The sequence below is a fragment of the Suricata suricatta genome, chromosome 11 (genome assembly GCF_006229205.1).
Source record: "Suricata suricatta isolate VVHF042 chromosome 11, meerkat_22Aug2017_6uvM2_HiC, whole genome shotgun sequence".
In the NCBI taxonomy this organism is placed as follows: Eukaryota; Metazoa; Chordata; class Mammalia; order Carnivora; family Herpestidae; genus Suricata; species Suricata suricatta.
The window spans coordinates 15,950,096-15,976,411 of record NC_043710.1 but is presented as its reverse complement, the minus strand read 5'-3'; the positions used below and the strand labels follow the sequence as shown (position 1 = coordinate 15,976,411).

Genomic DNA, 26,316 nt, shown 5'->3' with positions numbered 1-26,316 from the left:
TAACCAAAGGTCACTAAGATTGTCACCTGTGTTTTCTTCTAGAAGTTAGTTTTACCTCCTGTATTTAGGTCTGTGGCCCTTTAGAGTTGATTTTTTTTTAATGGCATGAAGTAACAGTCAAGTTTCTTTTCTTTTCTTTCTTTTTCTTTTTTTTGCCTATAAATATCCAATTGTTCCAGTACTATTTATTGAAAAGAGTATCTTTTCTCTGTTGAATTACCTCATCTTCTTTGTCAGAAATGAATTGGTCATATTTATATGTATAGATTTGTAGATTCTTCTATTTTATCACTAGATATATTTAGCTTTATGCTAATACCACAGTCTTAATTACTATTTTTATCACAAGTCTTGAAATCAGGTAGCATAAGTCCTCCAATTTTGTTGTTCTTGTTCAAAATTGTTTTAATGATTTGATATTTCTTAATAGCTATGGGGGCTTGGGCAAATTACTTGTCCTGTCTATTCTCAGTTTCCCAATTTGTGAAATGAATAGTAATAAGACTACTATGAAGATTAAATGAATAAAACTCTTAGAACTGTTCCTGGCACATAGAAAGAACTCCATAAATATTAGCTAATATTATTTTTTCAGTTAAATTAAAGGAGTAATAGTATATTGAATCATCCTCAATCCTGACAAAAATAATCCTAAAAGATTATTATATACTATTTTAAGATATAAACAAAAGTGTGAAAGATCCTTGATAAATTTCTAGCAAATAGTGAGACAGAAATGCAATACTAGTCTTCTTTCTAAAATATTTATTTATTAAGTATAGGGGCACCTGGGTGACTCAGTCAATTGAACATCCAACTCTTGGTTTTGGCCCAGGTCATGATCCTGGGGTCATGGAATCAAGCCCTGTGTCAGGCTCTGCATTGAGCGTGGAGCTTGCTTAGGATTCTCTCTCTCTCTCTCTCTCTCTCTCTCTCTCTCTCTCCCTCTCCCTCTCCCTCTCCCTCTCCCTCTCTCTCTCCCTCCCTCCCCCATTCCTCTCCCCATTCATGCTCTCTCTCAAAAAAATTTTTTTAAAAATATTTATTAACTATGATAACTGGATATACCCCTAGGAGCATGTTAATAGATATTAATATTTATCTGATAAAATTAGTTATCTAATTATTTGAAATTTCTAACCTTGATAAACTTCCGAACAACTAAAAATAGAATATTTCTAACTTCTGTTAAAGTATTTGTTTAAAACTATAAGAAAATTAGGCTTATGTTTATCAAAAAACAAGAGTGAAACAAAGATGCCTCCTAGAACCACTATTAATTTTTTTAGGTTTATTTTGAGAGAGAGCAAGAGAGCATCAATGGGGGAGGGGCAGAGAGAGAAGGAGAGAGAGAGAATCCCAAGCAGGCTCTGCACTGTTAGTTCAGAGCCTAACATGGGGCTCAAACTCAACAAACTGTGAGATCATGACCTGAGCTGAAATCAAGAGTCAGATGGTTAAGTGACTGAGCCAACCAGGCGCCCCTATTTTTTTTTAAGTAAGCTCTATGCCTATCTTAGGGCTTGAACTCACAATCCTGAGATGAAGAGTTGCATGCTTTACTGACTGAGCCAGCCAGGTACACCAAACCACAGTTATTTTTTATGGTAATGGATACTAAGACCTGAATTTTTTTATAAGATGAATATAGGGCCACCAAGTATAAATGGTCAAGGTTTTTTCTTATGTACTGCTTGTGGGAGTGTAAATGGGTATCTTTTGGAAAACTGGCAATCTATACTAAAGCTGAATATACTCATACCCTATGACTCAATCATTTACTCCCAGGCACAGAACCAACTGAAATGTAGACATATGTTTCCTAAATACTCATACTAGAACACTTACAGTGACATCATTCATAGTAGGCCCAAACTGGAAACTTGAAAAATACTGTCAACAAGGAAACTGATAAATAAATTGTGGTATAGTCAACAGTGGGCTATTATGCTGCAACAAGAATTAATGAACTGCCCACAACTCTATGGATGAAGCTTACAAACATAATATTGAATGAGAGAAGCCAGTGCACAACGCACACTGTATGATTTTATGTATCTCTCAAAAACAGGAAAAACTGATCTATGTATTTATCCGGGGTTGGGGGGTACAGCTAGAAGGAGGCTCTCGGGAGCCATCCAGGTTGCTCATTACAAGTGCAAAGTCACTCTTTCATGTGTATTGTCATACTTAATTAGAAAGATTTTAAAAATTATTTTAGTTTGTATCTTAAAAAAGAAACGTAGGGGCGCCTGGTTAGCTCAGTTGGTTAAGCATCCAACTGTTGATTTCAGCTCAGGTCATGATCTCACAGTTTGTGAGTTTCAACCCCGCATCATGTTCTACACTGACAGTGTGGAGCCTGCTTGGAATTCTCCCTCTCTCTCTCTCTCTCTCTCTCTCTCTCTCTCTCTCTCTCTCTCTCTCCCTCTCTCCCCCTCTCCTCCTCTCCTGCTCTCACTGTCTCTCAAAGTAAATAACCATAAAAAAAGAAAGTGAAACAGAATTGAGGCCCCAGAAATAGATGCCAAAGTACATATCTGTGTAATTTGTGACGAACTAAGTGTAGCAAATAATGTGAAATTTTTCTTAGTTGAGATAATTAGAAGGACCATAGAGGGAATAAATTTAGATTCACACCTCCTACCTTATGGTATAGTGAATTCTGGTTGAATTTAAATGTTTTGTTTTTTAATTTTTATCTTTATTTTATTTTCAAAGTTTATTTATGTGGAGAGAGAGACAGCGTGAGTGGGAGAGGGGCAGAGAGAGAGGGAGAGAGAGAGAATTCCAAGCGGGCTTTGTACTGTCAGCACAGAAGCCGATGCAGGGCTCGGGCCCATAAACCATGAGGTGCCCCCAAAATGTTTTTTTAAAGTTTATTTATTTATTTTAAGGAGATAAACAGACAGAGGGAGAGAGAGAATCCCAAACAGGCTCAGTGCTGTAGCTCAGGAACTGTGAGATTATGACCTGAGCCAAAATCAAGAATTGGACACGTAAGTGACTGAGCCACCCAGGCACCCTTAGTTGAACTAAAATGTTAAAATACTTGTATATCCCGGAGAAAATAATCAAGTATACTTACCCAAGATATTTTTATGACATAAACCAATGCTAGATATTTGAGAGCAGATGGATATGTAGATAGAATTTGTTTTTTAAATTTCTGTAGGACAAATAACAAAGATAAAATGGAAGTAACAAGATAGGGAAAATCACAATGATTATGAGAACTAAAAGTTAATATATGACATGTAAAGGAAATAATAGTACAAACTTATGTTACAGTAACTTAAGTCCCTTCAGGACATAAGGAAATTATTTAGATGTTTGTTCATGTGCACTGTTCTTTGTAAGAGTGAAAAATTAGAGTCCGTCTGCATGCCCATCAGTAAGAGAATAATTAATAAATTAGTAGATAAAATAAATATAATAGATATTCCAATGTAGCCATTTAAAAAATGATTTACATTCATTAACACAGAAAGATGTATATGAAGTTTAAAGTGAAAAAATAATTACAGAGTACAGTGTGATTACATTTCTGTAGAAAAATCATGTTTTGAACATTTGCAAATATACGTATGGTCACATACAGAAAAAGTTCTGGAAGGATGTGTAACAGTCTGTTAACAGTGAATACCTAGGAGATTGAATTAAGAGCGTACTTACAAATTAGGAAGCGTTACTGTTTACTTCTTACCCTTCTGCATTCTAATTATATTTGTGTGTTGCTTTTACAATTAAATTCTAAAAGTCTGTATAAAAGGAAAGATAACCTAACTATGTATTCAGTTTCACCAATAATTTAAGCTTTGAAAATTAAGACCCTTTTGAGTTAAAGCTTAAAGCTTTCCATTGAAATGTCTGCAAAGAAATCAGTCTCCATTTCTTAAAGGGGATAAAGTCTTTCTGGAGAGCAATTTGACAAAACAAAACAAAAGCTATAAAAATGAGCATATCTTTTGATCTTAAAGCCCTACTTCGGGGAATATATCCTAAGGAAGTAACTCAAAAGGAAAAAGAAATTGTTTGTATAAGAATATTTATAGCTATATTATCTTTAAGAAAAAACTGGAAATAATCCAGAAGCAAACTGAAGTAGATTAATAACAGTGGAATATAATATCTCTAAATAATTCCCAAGAAGACTTTATGTGTATGTGAAAAAGTATACGAAATGAGTTTTTTGGGAAAGACGGAACTCTAAAACAAACCTGCGTGTACACACTGATAAGGATGGACCACGGAGCTGCGTAAATCCTTGCATTTAAGATAAGGGAATTCTGAATTTATGTTTTAAATGTTTCAAAATGCAGTAACATATTGATCTTCTAATTTAAAAAAGTGTTAAATTAGATGATCTAATAAGATTGCTATCAGCTTCATGTTTTTATAATCTCAAGAGAATGAAGTTGAAAGTAGAGTTTCTTTTACTTCTTTTCCTTCTCCCTCTAGATTCATTCAGATTGTTCTCAGCTTCTCATTTTCCTTAAACTGTTTCCATTAATGAGGCTTTCTACTGGGTCATTTTGTTTTGGAAAGACAAAGTAAAGATAGAGAAAAGGAAGAGAATGTAGTAACTTTTAAAAAAATGTTTATTTATTTATTTTGATTGAGAGAGAGTAAGATTGGGGGAAGGACAGGGAGAGAGAGAATTCCAAGAACACTCCACGACATCAGCACACAGCCTGATGTGGGGCTTGAACTCACCAGTCGTGAGATCATGACCTGAACCCACGTTGGATGCTTTACCAGCTGAGCCACATAGGTGCCCCAAGAATGTAGTAACTTTCATTCTCCATATCTGTTTATATTAAACATCATACAAGCAAAATTTTTACTTTTGCTTAATCAGACTTCCACATAGCTCTGGGAGTAAAGTATCCTTCTCCCCCATAATCTAATGATGGCATTAAGTTGAAAGGTTAAACACCTTGCATAATACCCCAAGGAGTCATCTATAGAACAGAGATTATCATGAAAACCCCTTATTTGTGCTGTTGAACCTGGATGCATGGCATTGCAGGGATGGGATCAATTCCCTTTTTTAAGCGCTGGACTGAAGGTCAGTTTGCTTTTCCTTCATGAGCCACATAAATTTTCTGAAGATCAATTTCAGGAAGCAGTTGTAGAAGCATCTTATACCAGTTGCAGAAGCAACAGGTGGAACTGGGTAGAATCTGACTTAGATTGTCCAGAGAGAATTGTCATTAGAAAGAAGTTCTGCTTCCCCTTTGCTACCTCTAAATCCATGCGCTGCCCTTCATTTGTTCACTTTGCTGCAAAATACAGCATCTCAGAAGGACATGGTGCTATGATCAGTTCTAAAACTGAACAGAATGTTTCCTCAGTTAGTAAGTGGAAAAATTAACTTTAAGAAGGTTTTATGTAAGTTCTGTGAAATACCAACACATTGATTTGTGGTCTATTTTATAATCATGTTTATATCACTTATTTGGTATTAATTGTGGTCATTTTAAACTTTCTAAATTTCTCTAAAAATTATCCTAATTCTGTGATTCAGTGGGAAATATTTATACGCATGAGATTCAAGTTCAAAATTTTGCCCTACCACTTACAAGCTGTGTGACCTTGGGCAATTTCCTCATTTGTAAAATGGAGATTATAATCCCAGCCTTATCTGACTCCTAGGCTGGTTGCAAGGTTCAAAGAGATAATGTATGTGGAAGTATTTAGAAACTTTCAGGGGTGTTACAAATGTTACTTTTCAAGTTATGAAAGTCATTAAGACCTTACCTGTTTACAACAATGGTAAGCATTGAAGATAGCATCACATCTCTCCAAATGCTAGGAAAGAGTCTGAAATACTCTGTGCCATTTTAACATGCACTAACCTAGATCCATGAAGAGGCCAATGAACATTCTGACTGGTACAATAGTTTGATCCCTTCATTTATACTTTCGAGAAAATATATAGATACTGTATGGTAACAGGTTTGTCTGGTTACAGCAGAAAAGCCTAAAATAACATGGTTTGAATGAGTTAGGTTATTTCTCCTTTGTGGAAAAGAAGTCTGAAGATAGTCAGTCCATGGCGGGTATGGTATGCTCCAAGGTACAATCAGGGACTCAGGTTTCCATCTTTTTGCTCCAACATCTTAGCCAGAGATTCCATCCTTTACTTCATGATCCATGAGGACTAAAGAAGCTATTATCCTCTGGGATAAATACGGGACATCTTTCAGAAGCGGAATCAATTCCATTTAGGTACTTTCTAGAAGACCCACACAGTATTGTGCTTTTATAGCTTAATCACATGACTAAAGCCTAGCTGAGAAAATATGATTGTTATACCAGTGGCCATGACTCCAGGTAAAAATTGGAGTATGTTTCTAAGGAGGAAGAGGTCGCTGGTGTTGATAACCAGCCGTCTCTGTCACAGCATTATATAAATATATGGATGTCTTTTGTTATAAACTGCCCCCTTCCCTCCCCAGCACACACACACACACACCTCCCTCACATTCCCATGTGCACTGCCTATTTAATTTTATTTCCTGGATAAATTAGTCCGGTCTAGTGATCCTCTGCCCAGAAGGTCTTTTCTGGTGCCAATGCATGGTGATTGATACCAGCTTCAGGAGAGTGGCCAATTGAGATCAGTTAAGCAGAAGGCTCTGTGGTCTTCTTTTCAATATAGCCAGTTGCTCAACAGAATAAATCGACTATGTGTATGCTCAGCACTATGCTTAATACTGCAAAAGATCTATACAGGATATAATATAGACTCTTCCTCCTATATTTGATCTTAGTGCATGAAGCCATCATATTCCCAAATGCCCCAGAAAGGAACCCAGAAATCATCTTAAATTCTCTCTCATCTTTTGCTTTTCATGGTTAATCGAGGACCAACTTCTATTGGTTATCCCTCTGTTGTTTTGATCTGTCATTCTCATTGCAACGTCCCTAATTCAGGTCTTTATTATTTCTGGCCTGGACTATTTCAGCAACTGCTCAAGTCGTATCTGTTCCTCTGTACTTGTATCTGTACCTTTCTCCCTCCAGTTCTTTCACAGAGCTACCAGAGTAATCTTTCAGAAATAGAATTCTGATTGTCACTTTCTTGCTCAAAATTCTTCAGTGGTTTCCCCAAATCTGTGCTCTTTGTAAGACCTTTTGTAATAATGATGGTGTCTAGACTTATATCTTAGCAATACTGAACTATTTTTAGTGTTTCAGATCTGCCATGCAAATATGAAAATATCTTGGGGCGCCTGGGTGGCTCAGTCGGTTAAGTGTCTGACTTCGGCTCAGGTCATGATCTCACAGTCCGTGAGTTCAAGCCCTGGGTCAGGCTCTGTGCTGACAGCTCAGAGCCTGGACCCTGCTTCAGATTCTGCCTCCCTTTCTCTCTGACCCTCCCTCGCTTACACTCTGTCTCTCTCTCTCAAAAATAAACATAAAAAATTAAGGGGCACTTGGGTGGCTCAGCTTCATGGATTCCAGCCCCACATCAGGCTCTGTGCTGGCAGTGCTGAGCCGGTTTGGGATTCTCTCTCTCTCTCTCTCTCTCTCTCTCTCTCTCTCTCTCTCTGCCCCTCCCCCCTTGCACTGTCTCTGTCTCTTTCAAAATAAATAAACTAAAAAAATTTTTAGGGGCACCTGGGTGGCTGAGTCGATTAAGTGTCCGACTTCGGCTCAAGTCATGATCTCACTGTTCGTGCGTTCGAGCCCTACATCAGGCTCTGTGCTGACAGCTTGGAGCCTGGAGCCTGCTTCGGATTCTGTGTTTCTTTCTCTCTCTGCCCCTTCCCTACTCATGCTCTGTTTCTCTCTGTCTCAATAATAAATAAACATAAAAAAATTAAAAAGAAATTTTTTAAAAATCTTCATCTTTATGCATGTGCTGATATGTCTTTATTGAATAGCTTCCCTCCACCTGTTCAAGTGGAAGAGGTAAATTCTTTAACCTCCTTTCTCAGCTTAAATGTTCCTCCTTCTCTGAAACTCTTTATCCAAAGCAGAAACCAACTCTTTCTCTTTACACTTTTTATAACAATTATAACAATTATCCTTTATAATAATGATCATTTATAACAATTTTATAATAATTATCATACTGTATTATAATTGTTAATTTGTATGTCTACTCCTCCAGTAGACAGTAAGTTCCTCAAGGACAAAGGACCTGCATGGTTTTAAATAATTATTAAAAACATAAAGCAATATCTTCAATTGTATTGCAGTATAGCAAGGACACTAACATGACATAAGTGTAACACACTAAGTCAGTATGCAATCAAGTGCTATATAATAAGTAATAGGAATTCAGAAAAAAAGATCACTGGAGATTGGAGGAACTAGGGAAAGAATCAAAGAGAGTATGTCTCCAATAGGGAAAATAGCAAAGTGATTTGGGCAAGGAAAATTGAAAATTCTAGGGACATATTTTTATGTTCAACAATGTTTGTATAAGGAAATATTTATAATGTCAAAACAAAGTACTACATTACATTTTGAAAAATATGATATTAAGTAAACAAAAAAGGATAGAAAAATGAGAAAGGAAAAAGCTTAAGAAAATACAAGGGGTATATTGGTTTAATTTTGAACTCTTTTATCTATACATGTCTTTAGTTCCTTTTACTTTACTTTTTTCTCATCTCTGAAGAAATCAAAGTCCTATTTTAGAAATGCTTTATTAATAGTACTGTACTGTAGGGACACGTGGGTGGCTCAGTCAGTTGAGTGCCTGACTCTTGATTTTGGCTCAGGTCATGAGATCCAGCCAGGATCCAGTGCGTCAGGCTCTGTGCTCAGCATGGAGCCTTGTTGGAATTCTCTCTCTCTCTCTCTCTCTCTCTCTCTCTCTCTCTCTCTCTCTCCCCTTTTCCCCCACTCTCACACACACTCTCTCTTAAAATAAATAAATAAACTTAAAAAAATACTACTGTATTGTGGTAAGAATCTGCATGGTCTCTGGAATATTATTCAGTGATAAAAAAAGAATCAAATCTTGCCATATGCAACAACATGGATGGAGGTAGAGAATATAGTGCTAAGTGAAATAAGTCAGTCAGAGAAAGACCAATACCATATGATCTCACTCATATGTGGAATTTAAGACACAAAATAAACAAGCAAAGGTAAAAAAGAAAAAAAGAAGAAGGAACAGAATCTTAGCCATAGAGAACAAACTGAGGGTTACCGGAGGAGAGAGGGGCTGGGAATGGATGGTAGGTGATGGCATTAAAGAGCACACTTATCATAATGATCCCTGAGCAATGTATAGAATTACTATATTGTATACCTGAGACTAATGTAACACTACGTGTTAACTATACTGAAATTAAAATAAAACTTTAAAAATAAAATAAAAAATAAGGAAAGAATTTGAAAAGGTCTTCTCAGGAGAAGACCTACAAATGGCTAATAAACACATGAAAAAGTGCTTAATATTATTAATTGCCAAAGAAATGCAAATCAAAACCATGATATACTACCTCAGACTCACTAAGATGGCTAAAACACAAAGTTGGGCAATAACAAGTATTGGCAAGAATGTGGAGAAATTTTTTAAAGATGGAGGAGGTGGCACCTGGGTGGCTCAGTCGGTTAAATGTCCAACCTTAGCTCAGGTCATGATCTCATGGTTTGTGGGTTTGAGCCCCATGTCGGGTTCTGGGCGGAGAGCTCAGAGCCCGGAGCCTGCTTCAGATTCTGTGTCTTCCTCTCCCTCTCTGCTTTTTGCCTGCTCACACTCTGTCTCTGTCTCTTTCTCTCTCTGTCTCTGTCTCTGTCTCTCTCTCCCAAAAACAAATACACATTTAAAAGATTTAAAAAAAGAATGTGGAGAAATTACACCTTCATACATGTCTGGTAGGATTATAGAATGACATAGCCACTTTTGCAAACAGTTTGGTGATAAAACATACAGTTACTATATGATCAGCACTTCCCCTCCTAGGTGTTTGCCCATGAGAATTAAAAGTGTCCATGCAAAAATCTGTACACAGATATTCGTAGTAACATTGTTCATAATAGCCAGAAGGTGAATACAATCGATGAATGGATAAACAAAAGGTGGTAAACCCATAGAATGAAATGTATTCAGCAAGAAAAGAATGAAGTATTGACACAAGCTACGATAGAGATGAACCTCAAATACGTGATGCTAAGTGAAAGAAGCCAGCCACGAAAGGCCACGCGTTGTGTCATTCCATTTATAGGATATGCCCAAACTAGACAAATCAGTAGAGACAAAAACTAGATGAAGAGTTTCCAGGGGCTGGGAGAAGAGGGCATAGGAACTGACTGCAAGTGGGTACTTATTTTTGAGGGCTGAAGAAATGAAGAAATTAGGTAGTAGGGATGGCTGCACGACTCTTTGTACTAAAAACTATTGAACTGTACATGTTAAAAGGGTGGATTTTATGGTCAGAGAATTTTATTTCAATAAAGCTATTACTAAAATTAAAGAATCTTCTGGGGTGCCTGCTGGCTCAGTCAGTGGAGCATGAGACGATCTTGGGGTTGTGAGTTCAAGCCCCACATTAGAGGTAGAGTTCACTTAATAAAGTAAAAATAAAGAAAAAAGAAAAAAATCCAGTCTCAACCTGCAATCTTTTTAACTGTGTACATATAGAGTATTAATATATGCTACTATATACATACTTAATATACTATATATATATATATATACTGTACATATATACATATGCTTTGACTAGGTAACACATTCAAAGGTTCAAAACATATATAATAAGACATGCATTGAAAGGAATTGTTCCCATCCTGTCCCAATTTACCCTTTTCCTCCTCCCCTAAGCTCTGTAGACAACTGCTTTTATTCAACTAGCTCTTTTATTTAGAAAAACATTTTTAATGTTTATTTTTGAGAGACAGACAGAGCACAAGAGGGGGAGGGAGAGGGAGAGAGGCAGACACAGAATCTGAAACAGACTCCAGGCTCTGAGCTGTCAGTACACAGCCTGACATGGGGCTCGAACCCATGAACCATGAGATCATGACCTGAGCTGAAGTCAGACGCTGAACTGACTGAGCCCCTCTAATAGTATCCCCCTCAACTAGCTCCTTTAAATCTATATGATAGCATTATGTTTTCGTTCTCCCAGGTTTCCAGTACTGCTAAGCTTTGCCATTTTTTCCCCTCTGATATGACCTCTGTCTTTACTTTTTCTAAAATGCATTCTTTTTCTGCCTTTATCATAAAGGCATGTAATAATTTGCCTTCTTTGGCTATCTCCAGACTAATGTCTTGGTAACCCAGCGGTCTGATTATCACTACTTAGATTTTCTAGCCAACCATTGTATTAAATAAAGGTAACATTTTCTTTATGATACTTACTATCATTTGTCACTTATCATAGAACAAGAAAAACTTATTTATAATTTTTCCTGGATTATAATTGGCACAAGAGACCTTAATAGACTATCAGTAGGATAAAAGAAGCCAGGATAATATAATTCGACTATTCCATTTGGAAGGTTGGGTCCAGGGATGCGTGGATGACTCAGTCTGTTGAGCATCTGGCTCTTGATTTCAGCTCAGGTCATGATCTCAAGGTTCATGGGATTGAGCCACATGTCAGGCTCTGTGCTGACAGCACGGAGCCTACTTGGGATTCTCTCTTTCCCCCTCTGCCCCTCTCCCTGCTTACTCATGCTGTTTCTCTTTCCCTCTTTCTATCCCTCCCCTGCTCTCTTGCTCTCTCTCAAAATAAATAAACATTTTTAAAAAGTGTTAGAAGGTTGGGTCCATTCAGAGAGTATGAAAAAATATTTGAAAATAACTTAGTTTTGCCATGATTTATTTTGCTTGCTTTGTATAAACAAAACCTTTTGCGATGTGGTTAGAGATGGAAGTGTAAAGAACTTCAGAACTGCGTTTGAGCAAGCCCAAGCACTTTCTGTTGCTGAATCAAGAGTGAAAAGAATGAGGAAGGACTTCAGTTTCCTTTTTTTTTTTTTAATAAGTTCTGTTTATTTAAGTAATGTCTGTACCCCATGTGGGGCTCAAACTCATGACCTTGAGATCAAGAGTCACAGGCTCCTCCAACTGAGCCAGCCAGGCGCCCCTGCAATTTCTTTATCTATAAAGTGATGGGAGTTAAACGATATGATCTTAAAAATCCTTCCACTCCTTTAGCTTGTGCAATTCAGGAGCAGTGGTGAGAATAGTAATGAAGTGATTGGCTACCGGTTCCAAGTTTAGTACAACCACGAGAGGCCCGTGGGACAGTCTGTGGGAGGGCTGCAGTGATTTCAAGTCCTAGTGAGGAGGAGGAGTGTATTCAGTGGACATGGAGGAGGACAAGGAGTTTTCAGGTCGGGATTTGGTAGGACATCATTGTGAAAGAAAGCCCACCATGTCCTTCTGGGAAAGGAGATGTGGGTTCTGGGTTCTTTTTTTTTTTTAAACATGTAGGTCATGAATTCTCAGGGGAGCTATAGCTGAGCCTTAGGAGGTTCTCAAATGCTCTAAATTATGTATACCATATTAAATTATATCAATTTTTTCTGTGAGGAAGTATTTGTAGCTTTAAGTAGATTCTTATCATGACCTAATCCTCCCTCCCCAAAAAAGCTGCTCATTCCTTTCTTCAATTTTTTCAAATGTTTATTTAATTTTGAGAGAGAGTGAGACAGAGTACGAGCAGGGGAGGGGCAGAGAGAGAGGGAGACACAGAATCGGAAGCAGGTTCCAGGTTCTGAGCTGTCAGCACAAGAGCCTGACACGGGCTCAAACCCAGAAACTGTGAGACCATGACCTGAGCTGAAGTCGGTCACTCAATCGACTGAGCCACCCAGGCACACCACACTCATTCTTAAAATAATGGGTTGCCTGTGGCTCAGTTGGTTAAGTTTCCGACTTAGGCTCAGGTCATGATCTCACAAGTCGTGGGTTCAAGCCTCGCGTCGGGCTCTGTGTTGACAGCTCAGAGCCTGGAGCCTGCTTCTGATTCTGTTTCCCTCTCTCTCTGCCCTTCCCCAACTTTGTCTCATGCACGCGTTCTCTCTCAAAAAAAAAGTAAACACTAAAAAAAAAAAAAAAAATCTAAAAATGAATGATAAAGACTCCTAATGATTAAGATGGAGAAAGAAGGGGTACCTGGGTGGCTCAGATGGTTAAGCGTCCTACTTCAGCTCAGGTCATGATCTCACGGTTAGTTGGCATGAGCCCTGCGTCGGATTCTGTGTCTCCATCCTTCTCTTCCCCTCCCCAACTTGTGCTCTGTCTCAAAGTCTCTCTAAAAAATAAACATTAAAAAAATGTTTTTTTTTTAAGATGGAGAAAGAGGACACTTTTCACAGTAGGTAAATATGGTCATTGTGATATGGTCGGCTAGGTTTCAATCACAAGATATAGAAGTAAGGGGTGAGAAAAATGAACAGAAGGAAGCAGAATTTGCCATCAGGCACTTTTGAGTCTTGGCTTGCCATTATTAGTTGGGTAACCTTGGGCAAGTTAATAACCTCTGTAAACCTCAATTTCCTTAGCTGTAAAATGGGGATAGTAAGTTTCTACCTTAAATGGTGGTTTTGTGAAGGTAAAATGAAAAAACACAGGTTGAGCACATAGTACAGTACTTGGCACACAGTAGGTATTTGGTAAACCTCTCCCCTCACAGGTTTTAGATTTTGTATATTTATTTTAAGCCCCGTATTGTACATTTGATTCTGAAAGACTGGTCCATCTTCAGAGAACCACTCAGGGGTGCTCACACTCAAGAAGATCATATCTGATTAAGTGGTTAGTTTAGAGGTTCTTTCCCATGCAGATTTGCAAGCCGAGTGTGTAAAAACCCCACATCGGAGCTTGTTGCCTGGCAGCACGTGTCCCTGAGTGGTAGTACATGGCTTGCATTGTAATGTCATCAGGGCAGGGGCCAGCTGGCTGCACATGTACTGCCACATGGGCTCGGGACTCCATTCCTCAACAAAACAGCAGCCAGCGCTAGGGCTAACAGAAAATGACAAACCAGGCATGGACGAGGGAGGCGCCAGCAGAGCAGCGGGATGTCCTTTGATTTGCTTCTGTTATTTGCATGTCTTTCTTGTGATGTCTGTGAAATGTTCAGAATGACAAAGTTTTTAAAAGACCTGCTGACTCCGCCTGAAAAATGTGAAAAACCTCCCGTTTAGAGACCTATTATGTCCGGCTAGCCTGCATTTTCTATATCTTTTTCTTCATTTTTTATTAATGCAAACATTTGCATGGAGACAGAACCTTTGTTTCTTAAAGAGTTCATCTGTCCCTGCTGCTTACTGGCCCTGCCGCGCAGGAGGACAACAGAACCTTTGTTACGCTCGCCGCAAAGCTGTTTATGAACGGTGGCTTACTCAGGGCCGCTTCCTGTGCTGGGTGCTTCCATTTTGTCTACAAAGAAAAAAAGAAAATAGTTCTTAGGAGCGAAAAGAATTTGGACTTTCTTTTATTCAAGTCTTGGATGTTGAAATGACAAGTAGCCCCAAATTTGTGAGGACTGGTAATTGCATTGAATGCATTTTTTTCACTTTACCTTGAACATAATGAGGCCCTTAGTAAAAATGAAAGGAACAAGTGCTTTCTCATTGGAATAGAGGGAAAGAACAGCAAAAAGGCAACAGAAGGAGCGGTTGAGAACAGGACAAAAGTGGCTTCCTGTCAGAACCCTAATATTGTAACAGAATGTGTTTTGGTACTTAGTGTCTCCCACCTGGGAGGCACGATCCTGAAACGGTTGAGTTGAATAAAGAATAGCACCACAGTGTATAAATAGTGATACAGTTTCTGTATTCATTCAGTAAATATTTGAATGACTGGTATGTGGAAGACACTGAATGGTCCTAGGCGTAAAAGGATAAAAGATAATGAGTCATGGTAACTACCAGTCTTTAAGGGGAAGGGAGTCTAACAAAGAAGATAACACATGTATGATACAAATAACTCTGTATCAAGGTAGAAAGTGCCATTAGAAATACTTAAAATAGGTGTCTAGGGAGTTCAGGAAAAGGAAGATTACTTCTGGGTAGGGGAGAATCAGGGAAAGCTTCCTAAAGAAGGTGGCAGTCGACTTGAGCTTGGCAGGAAAGGTAGGCTTGGACATGGCAGTGTAGCTGAGAGTGAGGAGTCAAAAATTAGGTTGGTCTGGTAAAATGATCCCAGAGTATATTTTTATAGGGCAGCTTGGTGTTCTATAGTATTAATTTAGATGATTTGGTAAGCATTGGGGTGCATGTGTTTTCTGTGTAAACTAATTCAGGGCTGGTCTAGCCTTTGCTGTTCCATTCACCCCATGACTTCTGTGCACGTTGGCCTAGGCCTCTAGAGTCTCTATAAATATCTACAGTAGTATCTTTACTTTCAGAACAAAAATAGTAACTCAAAGGGATTATTGGGCATTATTACAGCCATATCCCATAAGCAGGGTGTAGACGGAGTTCTGAGTGGGGATTTGACACTTGAGACTCGCATTTGAAAGAGAATCCCCACCTTCATAGGGAGGCAGTATCAAGGAGAAGAGAGAGGATCAAGAATTCTTAGCCCATGAGTTTTCAGCTACCTTAAATTAGAACTCCTTTCTGTATCTTTCTGCCATTAGAGTAAACAAAGTCCTGTTATTGTTATATGAGCTGTCTTGAGTGCCGGCTAGTTTTTGTGAAATAGTTTGAACGTAAAATGCCAAGAAATTGATAAGTTTTTGCATTAGTACCTGTTGCATCAATACCACTAATCTGTATATTCGTAATTAATTGCATACCAAATAAAATTGCTAATAATCTGTAAATGCATGGGTTTCCCCGAAGGCTACAACCTTTGATGACTATACAGCATAATTAATGTTGACCTTGTGACTTTCATGCTTCCCTGTCTGACATGACATTCATTATGAGTGGCATTTGATTTACTCCATGTTTGTCAATTTATAGCATTTTATTTAACCTGTGGTTTTATGAATGTTTACGGAATTGATTTGGTAACAATACTGCTCTACAAGCAACTATTTTTGTAAGGCCATTGTCATGACATTATTACATGGGTTCTTCGTGTGTTCCATAGATTGTAACTTTGGGAAACTAAAATGCCACTTCAGATTTCTCTGATGTTCTCAGAACACTTTGTTATGGTCAGCTAGCTGAGTGCTTTAAGTTTGGATCTCTGTAAATGCCTCCTTAAAATTTCTTTGTTTTTTTCCTATAGTTTCTGGCACTTGAAATTGTATGACTCAAGATACTAATTTTGTATTATGAGACTTAAGCTAGAAATACTGAAGCAATAGGATTTAAGTACTTAGCCTTCACTGACATCCCCAAAATATCAAAAATCACCAGTTTGAGGAAGAAGGGAGGAAGGGAAGAAGGAAGGATTAATGGCTGACTAGAGACTGTTTGAATGTCAAAGCACTCAGCTTTGCACAGCTGTTAACTTGTACAATACGTCTATTCGTTGAGGGAAGTAGACCTCAGTTTTCTGTGCTCCACTTTACATAAAGATCTTTAGTGACCTCTTGTTTTCTGGTTGTCACAGGTGATGTTAACATATGTGTAACGCTTTGTTTGCCCCGAGCGTGTCTTTTAGTATTGGAGTTTGACTGGCTGTATAGTAGCACTGTGGTGGTTTGGATGCCCAAATGCATTTTGTTAGTTTTGTGTGTTTTATAATGAACTTTTAATTTTAATGTAAAAGATCTTTCCTTAATTTGTAACTCTTAGAAAATGCCACTTGACACATCATGCTGCATAGATAACTCTTTAAGGGCTGCAGTGTAGTGCAGTGTTGACCATAGGCCTGCATTCAAATCCTGTCTCTGCTACTCACACTAGACCGTTAGCCTTTGGGTAAATTACATATCTGAGTCTTCCTTATTTTCACCTATAAGATGGAGAGAAAAGAAAAGTACTTATTGTATAGGTTTGTTGTGCATGAATTAATTGAATGAATTAATACCCATAAAATGCTTAGAAGGCTGTCTTGCACAGAAAGCTTAATAAATGTTAGCTATTGTTACTATTATATTTATAGATTTAACTACCAGTAAGCAAACCCTGTAATGATTAAGAGCTATTAAAGGAGGGAAAAAAAGAGCTATTAAAGGAGGGAAGCCTCCTGTATTTATATCTAGGATGTTTATCAGGATATTCATATACAGTGTGTGATTCACTTACAGTTTTTTCTGGGCTCCCAAAGTTAAACTTGACACACAGCTGTTTTATATTTGGAGCTAGTTAATGTTTAAAGAGGCCTGATTTGGGGTTAACACTTTTACGTAATTTTTCTCTATGGCAAATTTTAAATTTCTTTTTATATTATGCTCCCTATGTTAATTGTGAATTCATGATTTGGTAAGAGACACGGTAAAGATCATACTAGAAAAAAATAGTATAACAGGTTTATATACTTGGAGTAGAGAGGGCCTATTCTGAACAATACACAAAACACAAAAGCTATAGTAAAATACTTTTGGTTATATCAACATTTAAAATGTTTGTCTAATGCAAGATACCACAAACAAATTACAAGAAAGGCTATAAGATAGATGTATATATTTGCAACATATATAGAATTAGAAAAAAACTACAAATCAAGAAGAAAGAAGAACCAGAGAGGAAAATGGGCAAAGGATACTAGCAGATTATTCACAGAAGAAGAAATACAAATAAACACGGAAATATGCTTAACTTTATTTGTACTTAAGAAGACTAGAATTAAAACAATAGTGAAAAGCTATTTTATAACTGTTAAGTTGGCAAAATAACAAAGTCTTGAACCAAGGATAGTGAAAACAGATATTCTCATGGCTGGGAAGAATATAAATTGGAATAACCCTTTGTAAAGCAATTGCATATATTTCTAAGTAAACATGAAGATGCGGAGAAAAGGGAACCCTTGTGCACTGCTCATGGGATTGTAAACTGGTGCAGCCACTCTGGAAAACAGTATGGAGGATCCTCAAAAAATTAAAATGGAACTACCATATGATCCAACAATTCCACTTCTGGGAATATATCCAAAGGAAATGAAAGCACTAGAAGTCAAAAAGATAACTGCACCCCAGTGTTCACTGCAGCATTATTTACATGGGTTAAGACATGGAAACAACCTAAATGTCCCTCAGTGGATGAGTGGATAAAGAAGTTGTGGTGTATACGTATAGTGGAATATTATCCAGCCACAAAAAATAACGAAATCCCACCATTTGTAATGATATGGATGGATCTTGAAGGTGTTATGTTAAAGAAGTCAGAGAAAGATGGATACAGTATGATTTCACTTATATATGGAATCTAACGAAAACAACAAATAAACAAAAACTCAAACTCATTGAAGAAGAGATCAGATGTGGTTGCCAGGGGCAGCGGGGTAGAGGGAATCAGAGGAAGGTGGTAGGGAGGCAGGGTGCAGATTTCCAGTTATAAGATAAATGAGGACTGGGGATGTAATGTATAGCATAATGACTGTGGTTACCATGGCTGCAGAATACAGGGGAAAGGGGTTAAGAGAATAAATCATCACAAGGAGAAAAATGTTTTTTGTTGTCTTTTTATTGGATCTATATGATGAATGTTAGCAAAACCTATTGTGATAATCATTTCATAATATATATAAATCAAACTGTCGTGTTCTAGGCTTTAAACTTATATGACGTTCGGGGCGCCTGGGTGGCTCAGTCGGTTAAGTGTCCGACTTTGGCCCAGGTCATGATCCAACAGTTCATGGATTCGAGCCCCGCATTGGGCTCTGTGCTGATCACTAGCTCAGAGTCTGAAGCCTGCTTGGGATTCTGTGTCTCTTTCTCTCTCTGCCACTCCTCTATTCACACTCTGTCTCCCTCTCTCTCAAAAATAAATTAATGTAAAAAATAAAAAAATAAAAAATAAACTTATATGATGGTGTTTGTTAATTAATTATTTCTTAATAAAACTGTAAAAAAATCCACGAAGATGTGTGCATCCTATCACGTGCCCATTCCATAGAAAAGCTCTTCCAGGTATGCACAGGGAACCATGTACAAGAATGTTCAACACAGCAAGATTTGCTATAGTGAAAATATGAAAACAACCTAGATATTTATTAATAGAGAAATATTTTCTACTGAGAAATCCTGCAAGGTTAAGTTGGTTCCCTATTATTTTATAAATGATCTCCAGAAGTGATTGAGTGAAAAAAGCAAGGTTCAGAAAAGTGTGTATCATTTATTGAAAAACAAAACTAAACCAAGCTCACAAATTATGTATTTCTATGTTTTTTAAAGAGTGCATACCAAGCTGATAACAACTGTTACCAATAGCAACTGGGATTGGTTTTTAGCTTTTTTGATTCTGTTTGAATCTTTAAAAATAATTACATGTGTAATTAGAAATAAACTTTTTTTTTTTCAGTTTAAAGACCATATACATACTTTTAAGTGTCTGGTTTACCAACTTAAGCATCTTTTCCAGTATTTACAATGGACAGCCAGAATTCCTTGATAATACAGTATAAAATGGGACACATTGTAGGGTTTTGGATTTTTCTTCTTTTGCTTTTGTTTTTGTTTTTGAGAGATGGTGGGGTATAGTGGAGGGGTATAGGCTTTAGCACGCACACCTAGATCAGCTGTTTATTAAGACTTTAGCAGATTCTTTCATCTTTCTGAGCTTCACAAAGTCTATTACTTACTCATTGAGTTGTATAAGGATTACATGTACCGGCTTTCCTCATTTCCCATATCCTTTGGTCAGAGGAAATTGGTCTAGTGTGGTCTAAGATCAAAGATGGTCTTGTATGGCTGATGAAATATTTCACCAGAACATACTGCATCTCTGCATCAGGACATGTGAGTAAAGATGGAGGAGGGTAAATAATTAATTTTAGAGGTCTGTTAACGTTTTAAACCAGTAAGCCATCTATTTGCACTTCACAAGATCAAATCAAATCATGTTAGTGATTTATAAATGATCTTGAGCTTGCAGCTTCTAAACAGTTTACATGACAAGCTGTTTGGTTAACAGGCTTACTTTTCTTATCTCAGAGAACAGTCTTAATGTAATTCAACATGTGTGCCAGCCAGCATCAGAACCTCAAGAGGCTTCAAAGACTAAAATGTTTCTCAGGAGGATTCTGGCAAGGGAGGAAAAAGCCAGATTTAAACTTGAATATATGTATATGCGGTGCTTTTCACATATACTGCTGTTGCTCTTACGTGCATCTCTTAATATCACATGTAGTAATTCATGTGAATATTTTTCCAGTGAGACTTGTTTATTCTAGTATAGGGACTCTGTATTAAATAATAATAATAAAATGAGTGGTCTAATTAATGTAGGTGGAAATTCTTGGCTCCTCAAGCAATAATTTCTAAATGAGACCCTTTATTTGATTGCAAAACAAACAAGATAATACTTTGATGGTATTTATGCTTTGAGAGTTAAAAAGAAATCGTTCTGGACTTTCCCCATGTAAATTAGAGCCTTTTGAGTAATTAGCAGTTAATAAGTGAATGCTTCCTACAAGTTTAAAGGTTATAGCTGGAATGGGCATATGATTATGTGTATTATTGTATGTGTAGGGTTTATATAACCCAGGAGTCCTTGAAGATTATCTCTAAACATCCTTGGTTGGATGACCAGAACTTTGAGTGGGGGGATATTGTAAGTTGGTTGCGTGGTGGTTTATTAGTGTTGAGAACCTACTGCCTTGTGAGTTTGCAATGGCTGGGAGTGGTACATAGTAACAACTATAGTGATAACAACAAGAGTAAAAATAATTGCTAATTTTTATTGTGTACTTACTATGTGCCAAGCACTATGCCAAGATTATTACATATATTATTTCATTTAATTCTCACCTTAAGCTTAGGTGATAGGTACTATTCCCCAATTTTATAGAAAAGGGCAGAGAGATTAGGAAACTTGCTTAAAATCAGAGTTATAAGTGCCAGCACTAGAAATCAAATCCCAGTCAGCCTGACTCTAGAGTCCATGTTCTTAACCATTGCAAAACATTGCTATGTCATTTTAATCTGTAGAATCAGTATGTGGCAGTACTAATATAATCATTAATGTGTTACTTTTTGTATACACCAAGTATTTTCTAAAGAAGTAGTTCATTATTAGATATATCATTTTTTAAAAAAATATTTTAACATTTATTTGTTTTTGAGAGAAAGAGACAGAGCATGAGCAGTAGAGGGGCAGAGAGAGAGGGGGCGGGGGGGACACCAAATCCAAAGCAGACTCCAGGCTCTGAGCTGTAAGCACAGAGCCTGACACAGGGTTTGAACTCACAAACTGCAAGATCATTACCTAAGCTGAAGTCGGATGCTTAACCGACTGAACCACCCAGGCCCCTAGATATATCATTCTTAGAATCATACCCATTTTATAGCAGGAATGACTGTGGTATAAAGAGATTAAGCCATCAGCAGGAGGCAATTAAACAGAACCAAGAAGTTTCTGACCCACAATTCCCTTCATTTGCAAGGTTCGTGTAACAGTCATACAGTGTTACTTAGATTTCACTTTGGTTTTTCAGTGCAGCGTGTTCAAGTTATAAGTGCTTATCTCAGAGAGTGATGGTATCTGAGCAAGACAGGACCTTGGGCCTTCGTGTAGATTTCAGAACAATAGGGCCTCACTGGTACATGCTAGAAAACGTAATCCTGGGCTTGTTGTGGGAATCACGGCAAAGCAGAAGAGGAAAAGCCAATCTGAAATGTTTTTCTTTTTCCAAGGAGGGCAGCTAAGGTGCCCAGATATCTTTGCCCTCTGGGGATGCAGGTGTGCAGTTTTTATTCTTTAATCATTCACATAAATTAAAGCCTATTCCTTTGCATTTAAAAAATAATATAAAACGACACTCTCCATGTTTTATTGCCAGGCAAGAGCTTTGAACTTGTCTCATTGAAGTTTGATAAACTGCAAGGATTTTCCAGGGTTGGGTGGTGCATGTAACCGCAGAGGGAACATTGAACTGATAAGAGCTGCAGGTGAAGGAAACCACCAGACGGTAGCGGTTGGAGAGAGCTCCTCGCATTCGGCTTGTGACAAGTTCTCTGCCTGGAGGAACTTCTCCCTGCCTTTCCTGGATCTTCTCAGCTGCTTCCCTTCGCCCACAAATAGAAAGAGCACCAAGGCTTCCTCTTTCCACCTCCTAAACTAGGAATAGGTGGGGTGAATATTTTGTGGTTCTTTATAAGAAACTTAGAAATTCAATGACAAATTCTGACCTCACACAAATGCTGATTGGCATGCAAACACATGGAGGTGGGGACAGAACACACACACACACACACACACACACACACACACACACACACACGAACCACATTTCTCAGATGATTTTGCTATCAAAAGATGAGTCTGCCTTTGTGCTCTGTGTAAAATAAGGATCTTATTTACTTGAAAACAGATTACGCAAAATGTTAATGATGAGGCAATGTGGCATAGTGTTAATAGCCTGGTTCTTGGTTTGAGTCTTGGCCTTAATTCTTACCGGCTGTGTGATCTTGAGCAAGCTGCTTTAATTCTACAAATCTCCGTTCTCCCATTTGTAAAATGGAAGTACTCAAAATATGTATGTATCAGGATTGTGGTGAAGACTAAATAAAAGAATGCATGTTAAGACAAGAGTACAGTGTCTGGTGTATTGTTCAATGCGTTGTACAGGTGCTCCGAGTTGGTATCTTTAATGTTATTATATGTACTATTATTAAACTCTATAAACATCAGATTTGTAGATGAATGTTAAATATAGTCCTTTTTCTTCTTTCTTTCATTCTTCTTTCCTTCTTCCTTCCTTCCTTCCTTCCTTTCTCCCTCCCCCCCACAACCTTTTTTTTGGTGGTTTTCCAGAAAAGTAGTAGCAAAGTAGTTTTCCAGAAAATCTCTCCCCACCCCACCCCCAGACAGGACAAAAGTACTTTGATTCTAACTGCTCTGAAAATATTTCTCCCTTAAAGGGATTTCATACTGACATTCAGTCCCTGAAGCTAGGGAGGGGAAGCAGCAAGATTTTCAACTAAGTAAGAGCTCTTTCATGTCTACCATCGAATCAAAACCAAAGCCAAAACACACCAATCTTGACTAGCCTTAGGTAGATCTAAGTAAAAAAATAAATAAAATAAATAAATAAATAAATAAATAAATAATAAATTTTAAAAAGCCCATCTAGTCCAAGGAAGGAATCTTTTTCTAAGACTGGGGAAAATGGGTAGAAAAAGGAAGAAGAATACAAAGGTGACAGTGTCACTGATTTTAATGTGAGTTTGGCTATTTCCTTCCCAATTTAATATATATGTTAAGGTATAAAACAATTAATGCCAGGTATTGGTGTGTATTATCTCTCCACTCTCAGTTTTGGCCATTTCTTGGAGAAATTGTTTTCCAGTTGGGTGACCTGTTGCTTAAGCACAGATCTTGTTTTCACTTCTTTTGGGGAGTGGGGGCCCAGGGAATGTTTGCAGTGGTTGGTAGTTGTTAGCTCGGGGAAGCACTCATATTGACAAAAGAAGTCACAGAATGTAAACATGTCATTCATCTGGACTTTAGGCCCATGCAAACATGGTAAAACTTTACTTAGGTCACCATTGTCAAATGAAGACTCCTGAGTACAGCTTGGGTAGGTAAATTTATTTGCTTTATATTTACTAGACTGATAGGACTTCAGGAATGGGGGGGGAGTCTGAGGTTATTTATTTTTTTTGAGAGAGAGAACGCTCTGGCATGCACAAGCAGAAAAAGGGCAGAAAGAGAGAGAGGGAGAGAGAGAATCCCAAGCAGGATCCGTGCTGTCAGTGCAGAACTCAACTTGGGGCTTGATCTCATGAACTGTGAGATCATGACCTGAGCTGAAATCAAGAGTCAGACACTTCATCCACCGAGCCACATAGATATCCCTTAACTAATGATTCTTAAACATTAGGGTACATAAGAAACACCAAGGGTACTTGTTAAAAGTCCCTGGGCGGGGCACCTGGTCGTTGAGCGGCTGACTTTGGCTCAGGTCATGATCTCACAGCTCGTGGGTTCGAGCCCCACATCAGGCTCTGTGCTGACAGCTAGCTCAGAGCCTGGAGCCTGCTTCAGATCTGTGTCTCCCTCTCTCTCTGTCCCTCCCCTGTTCACACTGTGTCTCTCTTTGTCTCTCAAAAATAAATAAACATAAAAAAAATAAGTTCCTGGGCTCGTTGAAAAGTACAGCATAGAGAATTGCAGTAACACTGTATGGTGACAAATGGTGACTCTACTCGCTCTGTTGAGCATTGAGTATGTGTAGAATTGTCAAATCACTATGTTGTACACCTGAAACAAATATAACATTGTATGTCAGCTATACCACAATTTAAAAAACCCAAACATTTTTTTAAAAAAAATTACTGGGCTACAGGTAGAAATTTAAGGTCACCAAGTCTGGGATGGGGTGTCAGATTACAAATCTGCATTTTAACAGGGTATCTGAGATGATTCAGGTCCTGAAGTTGATTCACCATATTTTGAGAAAGAGTTAAATTATGTTTTTTCCCCACACCTGATAAAGAAAACAGGCATAGATTAAATAACTATCCAAAATTAAGCTACCAAACACAGAGCCATGATTCCAATCAGGTATATCTAATCCTAATACACAAGCCCATGATTAATTCACAACATTTTCTAGTCACAACAAATGCAGAAAACGTGATTTCTGATCAATTGAACCACACAGATTTCATGGTTCTAAGATTAATAACTTACAACACCATGGGGCCCAGTCAGTTGAGCATCCCAACTCTGGATTTCGGCTCAGGTCATGATCCCAGGGTTGTGCAATTGGGCCCTGCGTCAGGCTTTGCATTGACTGTGGAGCCTACTTAAGATTCTCTCTCTCTCTCTCTCTCTCTCTCTCTCTCTCTCTCTCTCTCACTCCCTCTGCCTCTCTCACCTATTCATGCTTTCTCTCTCTCTCTCTCGCTCTTGCTCTCACTCAAAAATAAAAATAAAAACAACAAAATAACGTATAACATCGTTACTGAAATTTTCATTAAATTTTTTAAACTTTTTCAGAGACCTTTTTTTTTATTATTAAGGAATTGAGTTTTCTTTGCAAGCAGATCATCCAAGTTTTGGGCATGGCATCACTACTCCCTGGGTTAAGTTTCTGAGACATGCAGAAATGGAAGAGGGTAGAAAGAGGAAGGAAAAATTCCCAGGTGTATCTGTATTGTGCTAAATGGTGCAGAAGCTCCTCACTGTCATTAATGTTACTCTCATCTCTCCTCACTGACATGAAGAGTGGAGGGTTCATATTACTACTAACAACCAAGGGGCGCCTGGGTGGCTCAGTCAGTTAGGCATCTGACTCTTGATTTTAGCTCAGGTCATGGTCTCATGGCTCATGGGTTTGAGCCCCACCTCAGACTCTGCACTGGCAGTGTAGAGCCTGTTTGGGATTCTCTTTCGGCTCCTCTCTGCCTCCCAATCTCTCTCTCTCAAAATAAATAAACTAAAAAAAATTGTTTTAATGCTGATAGCCAATCAGATGGCAATAGGTTATATTCTACATTGTCTCCTATCCTACCCTTTGAGACCTTGGTTTAGTTAGGGCCAACACATATTCTGGTCCATTTTCTAGGGCAGAGCCAACATCCTGATGGACTTTTATGACCTCCTACTGGGACTAGGAAGACTTATTTTCTGTCTCTCACTTGCTCTTTTTCATCTTGATTTTTCTTTCAGCCCAGCGACATGTCCTCACGTACATGGAGGATGCAGTGTGCCAGCTGCTAGAGAACAAGGAAGATATTAGCCAATACGGCATTGCCAGGTTCTTCACCGAATAGTAAGTAGCCGAGTGCTTTGCCAACAGGGTGAGCCTAGAGAAGGCCCTTGGAAGCAGGCAAGATACATACGTGAAGAATAGAGCAGGATATTCTGATTATGTAGTGGCAGTGGTCATTCCGGTAGGTTGCTTGAGGGCTGCCCCCGTAGGTTTTGGAATATGCCTTTGGTGCAGCTAGTTTTGTCCAGGGGTGAGTCTCATGAGTGGTCATGACTATAGTAGGTGAAGAACTAATTGATCAGTTAGATTTGTTTCTTTAGGTCCCTCTTATAATTTTTAACTTTCTCCATTATTCAGAATACTTCCTCTTGATTGCCTGTAGTCAGTGTTCCTTTAGCCTGTGTTTTTCACAGCTAGCTTTTCTCATGGAAACACTTAGAATGATTTCCCTCTGCAGTTTTCTTCCTACAGGATGCTGCGTCAATCAGCTAATGATGTAAGAGTATTTGCAGAGGCAGAATAGCTTTCATAGTTTATGTCTTTATTTTTTTTTATTTAAAAAAATTTTTTTTAAATGTTTTATTTATTTTTGATACAGAGAGAGACAG

The 26,316-nt window shown here is 38.0% G+C and overlaps 1 protein-coding gene across 2 annotated transcripts in view; it reads left to right on the top strand.

Annotated features, from left to right (window-relative positions):
- The window catches only part of C11H11orf49 (chromosome 11 C11orf49 homolog), a 191,221-nt gene that overhangs the window by 23,510 nt on the left and 141,395 nt on the right, over positions 1-26,316 (top strand). For both annotated transcript variants that reach the window (XM_029957125.1, XM_029957124.1), the window contains exon 2: positions 25,666-25,768. In XM_029957125.1, coding sequence (XP_029812985.1) covers positions 25,666-25,768 — 103 coding nt within the window. The remainder of the gene's footprint in view (positions 1-25,665; positions 25,769-26,316) is intronic.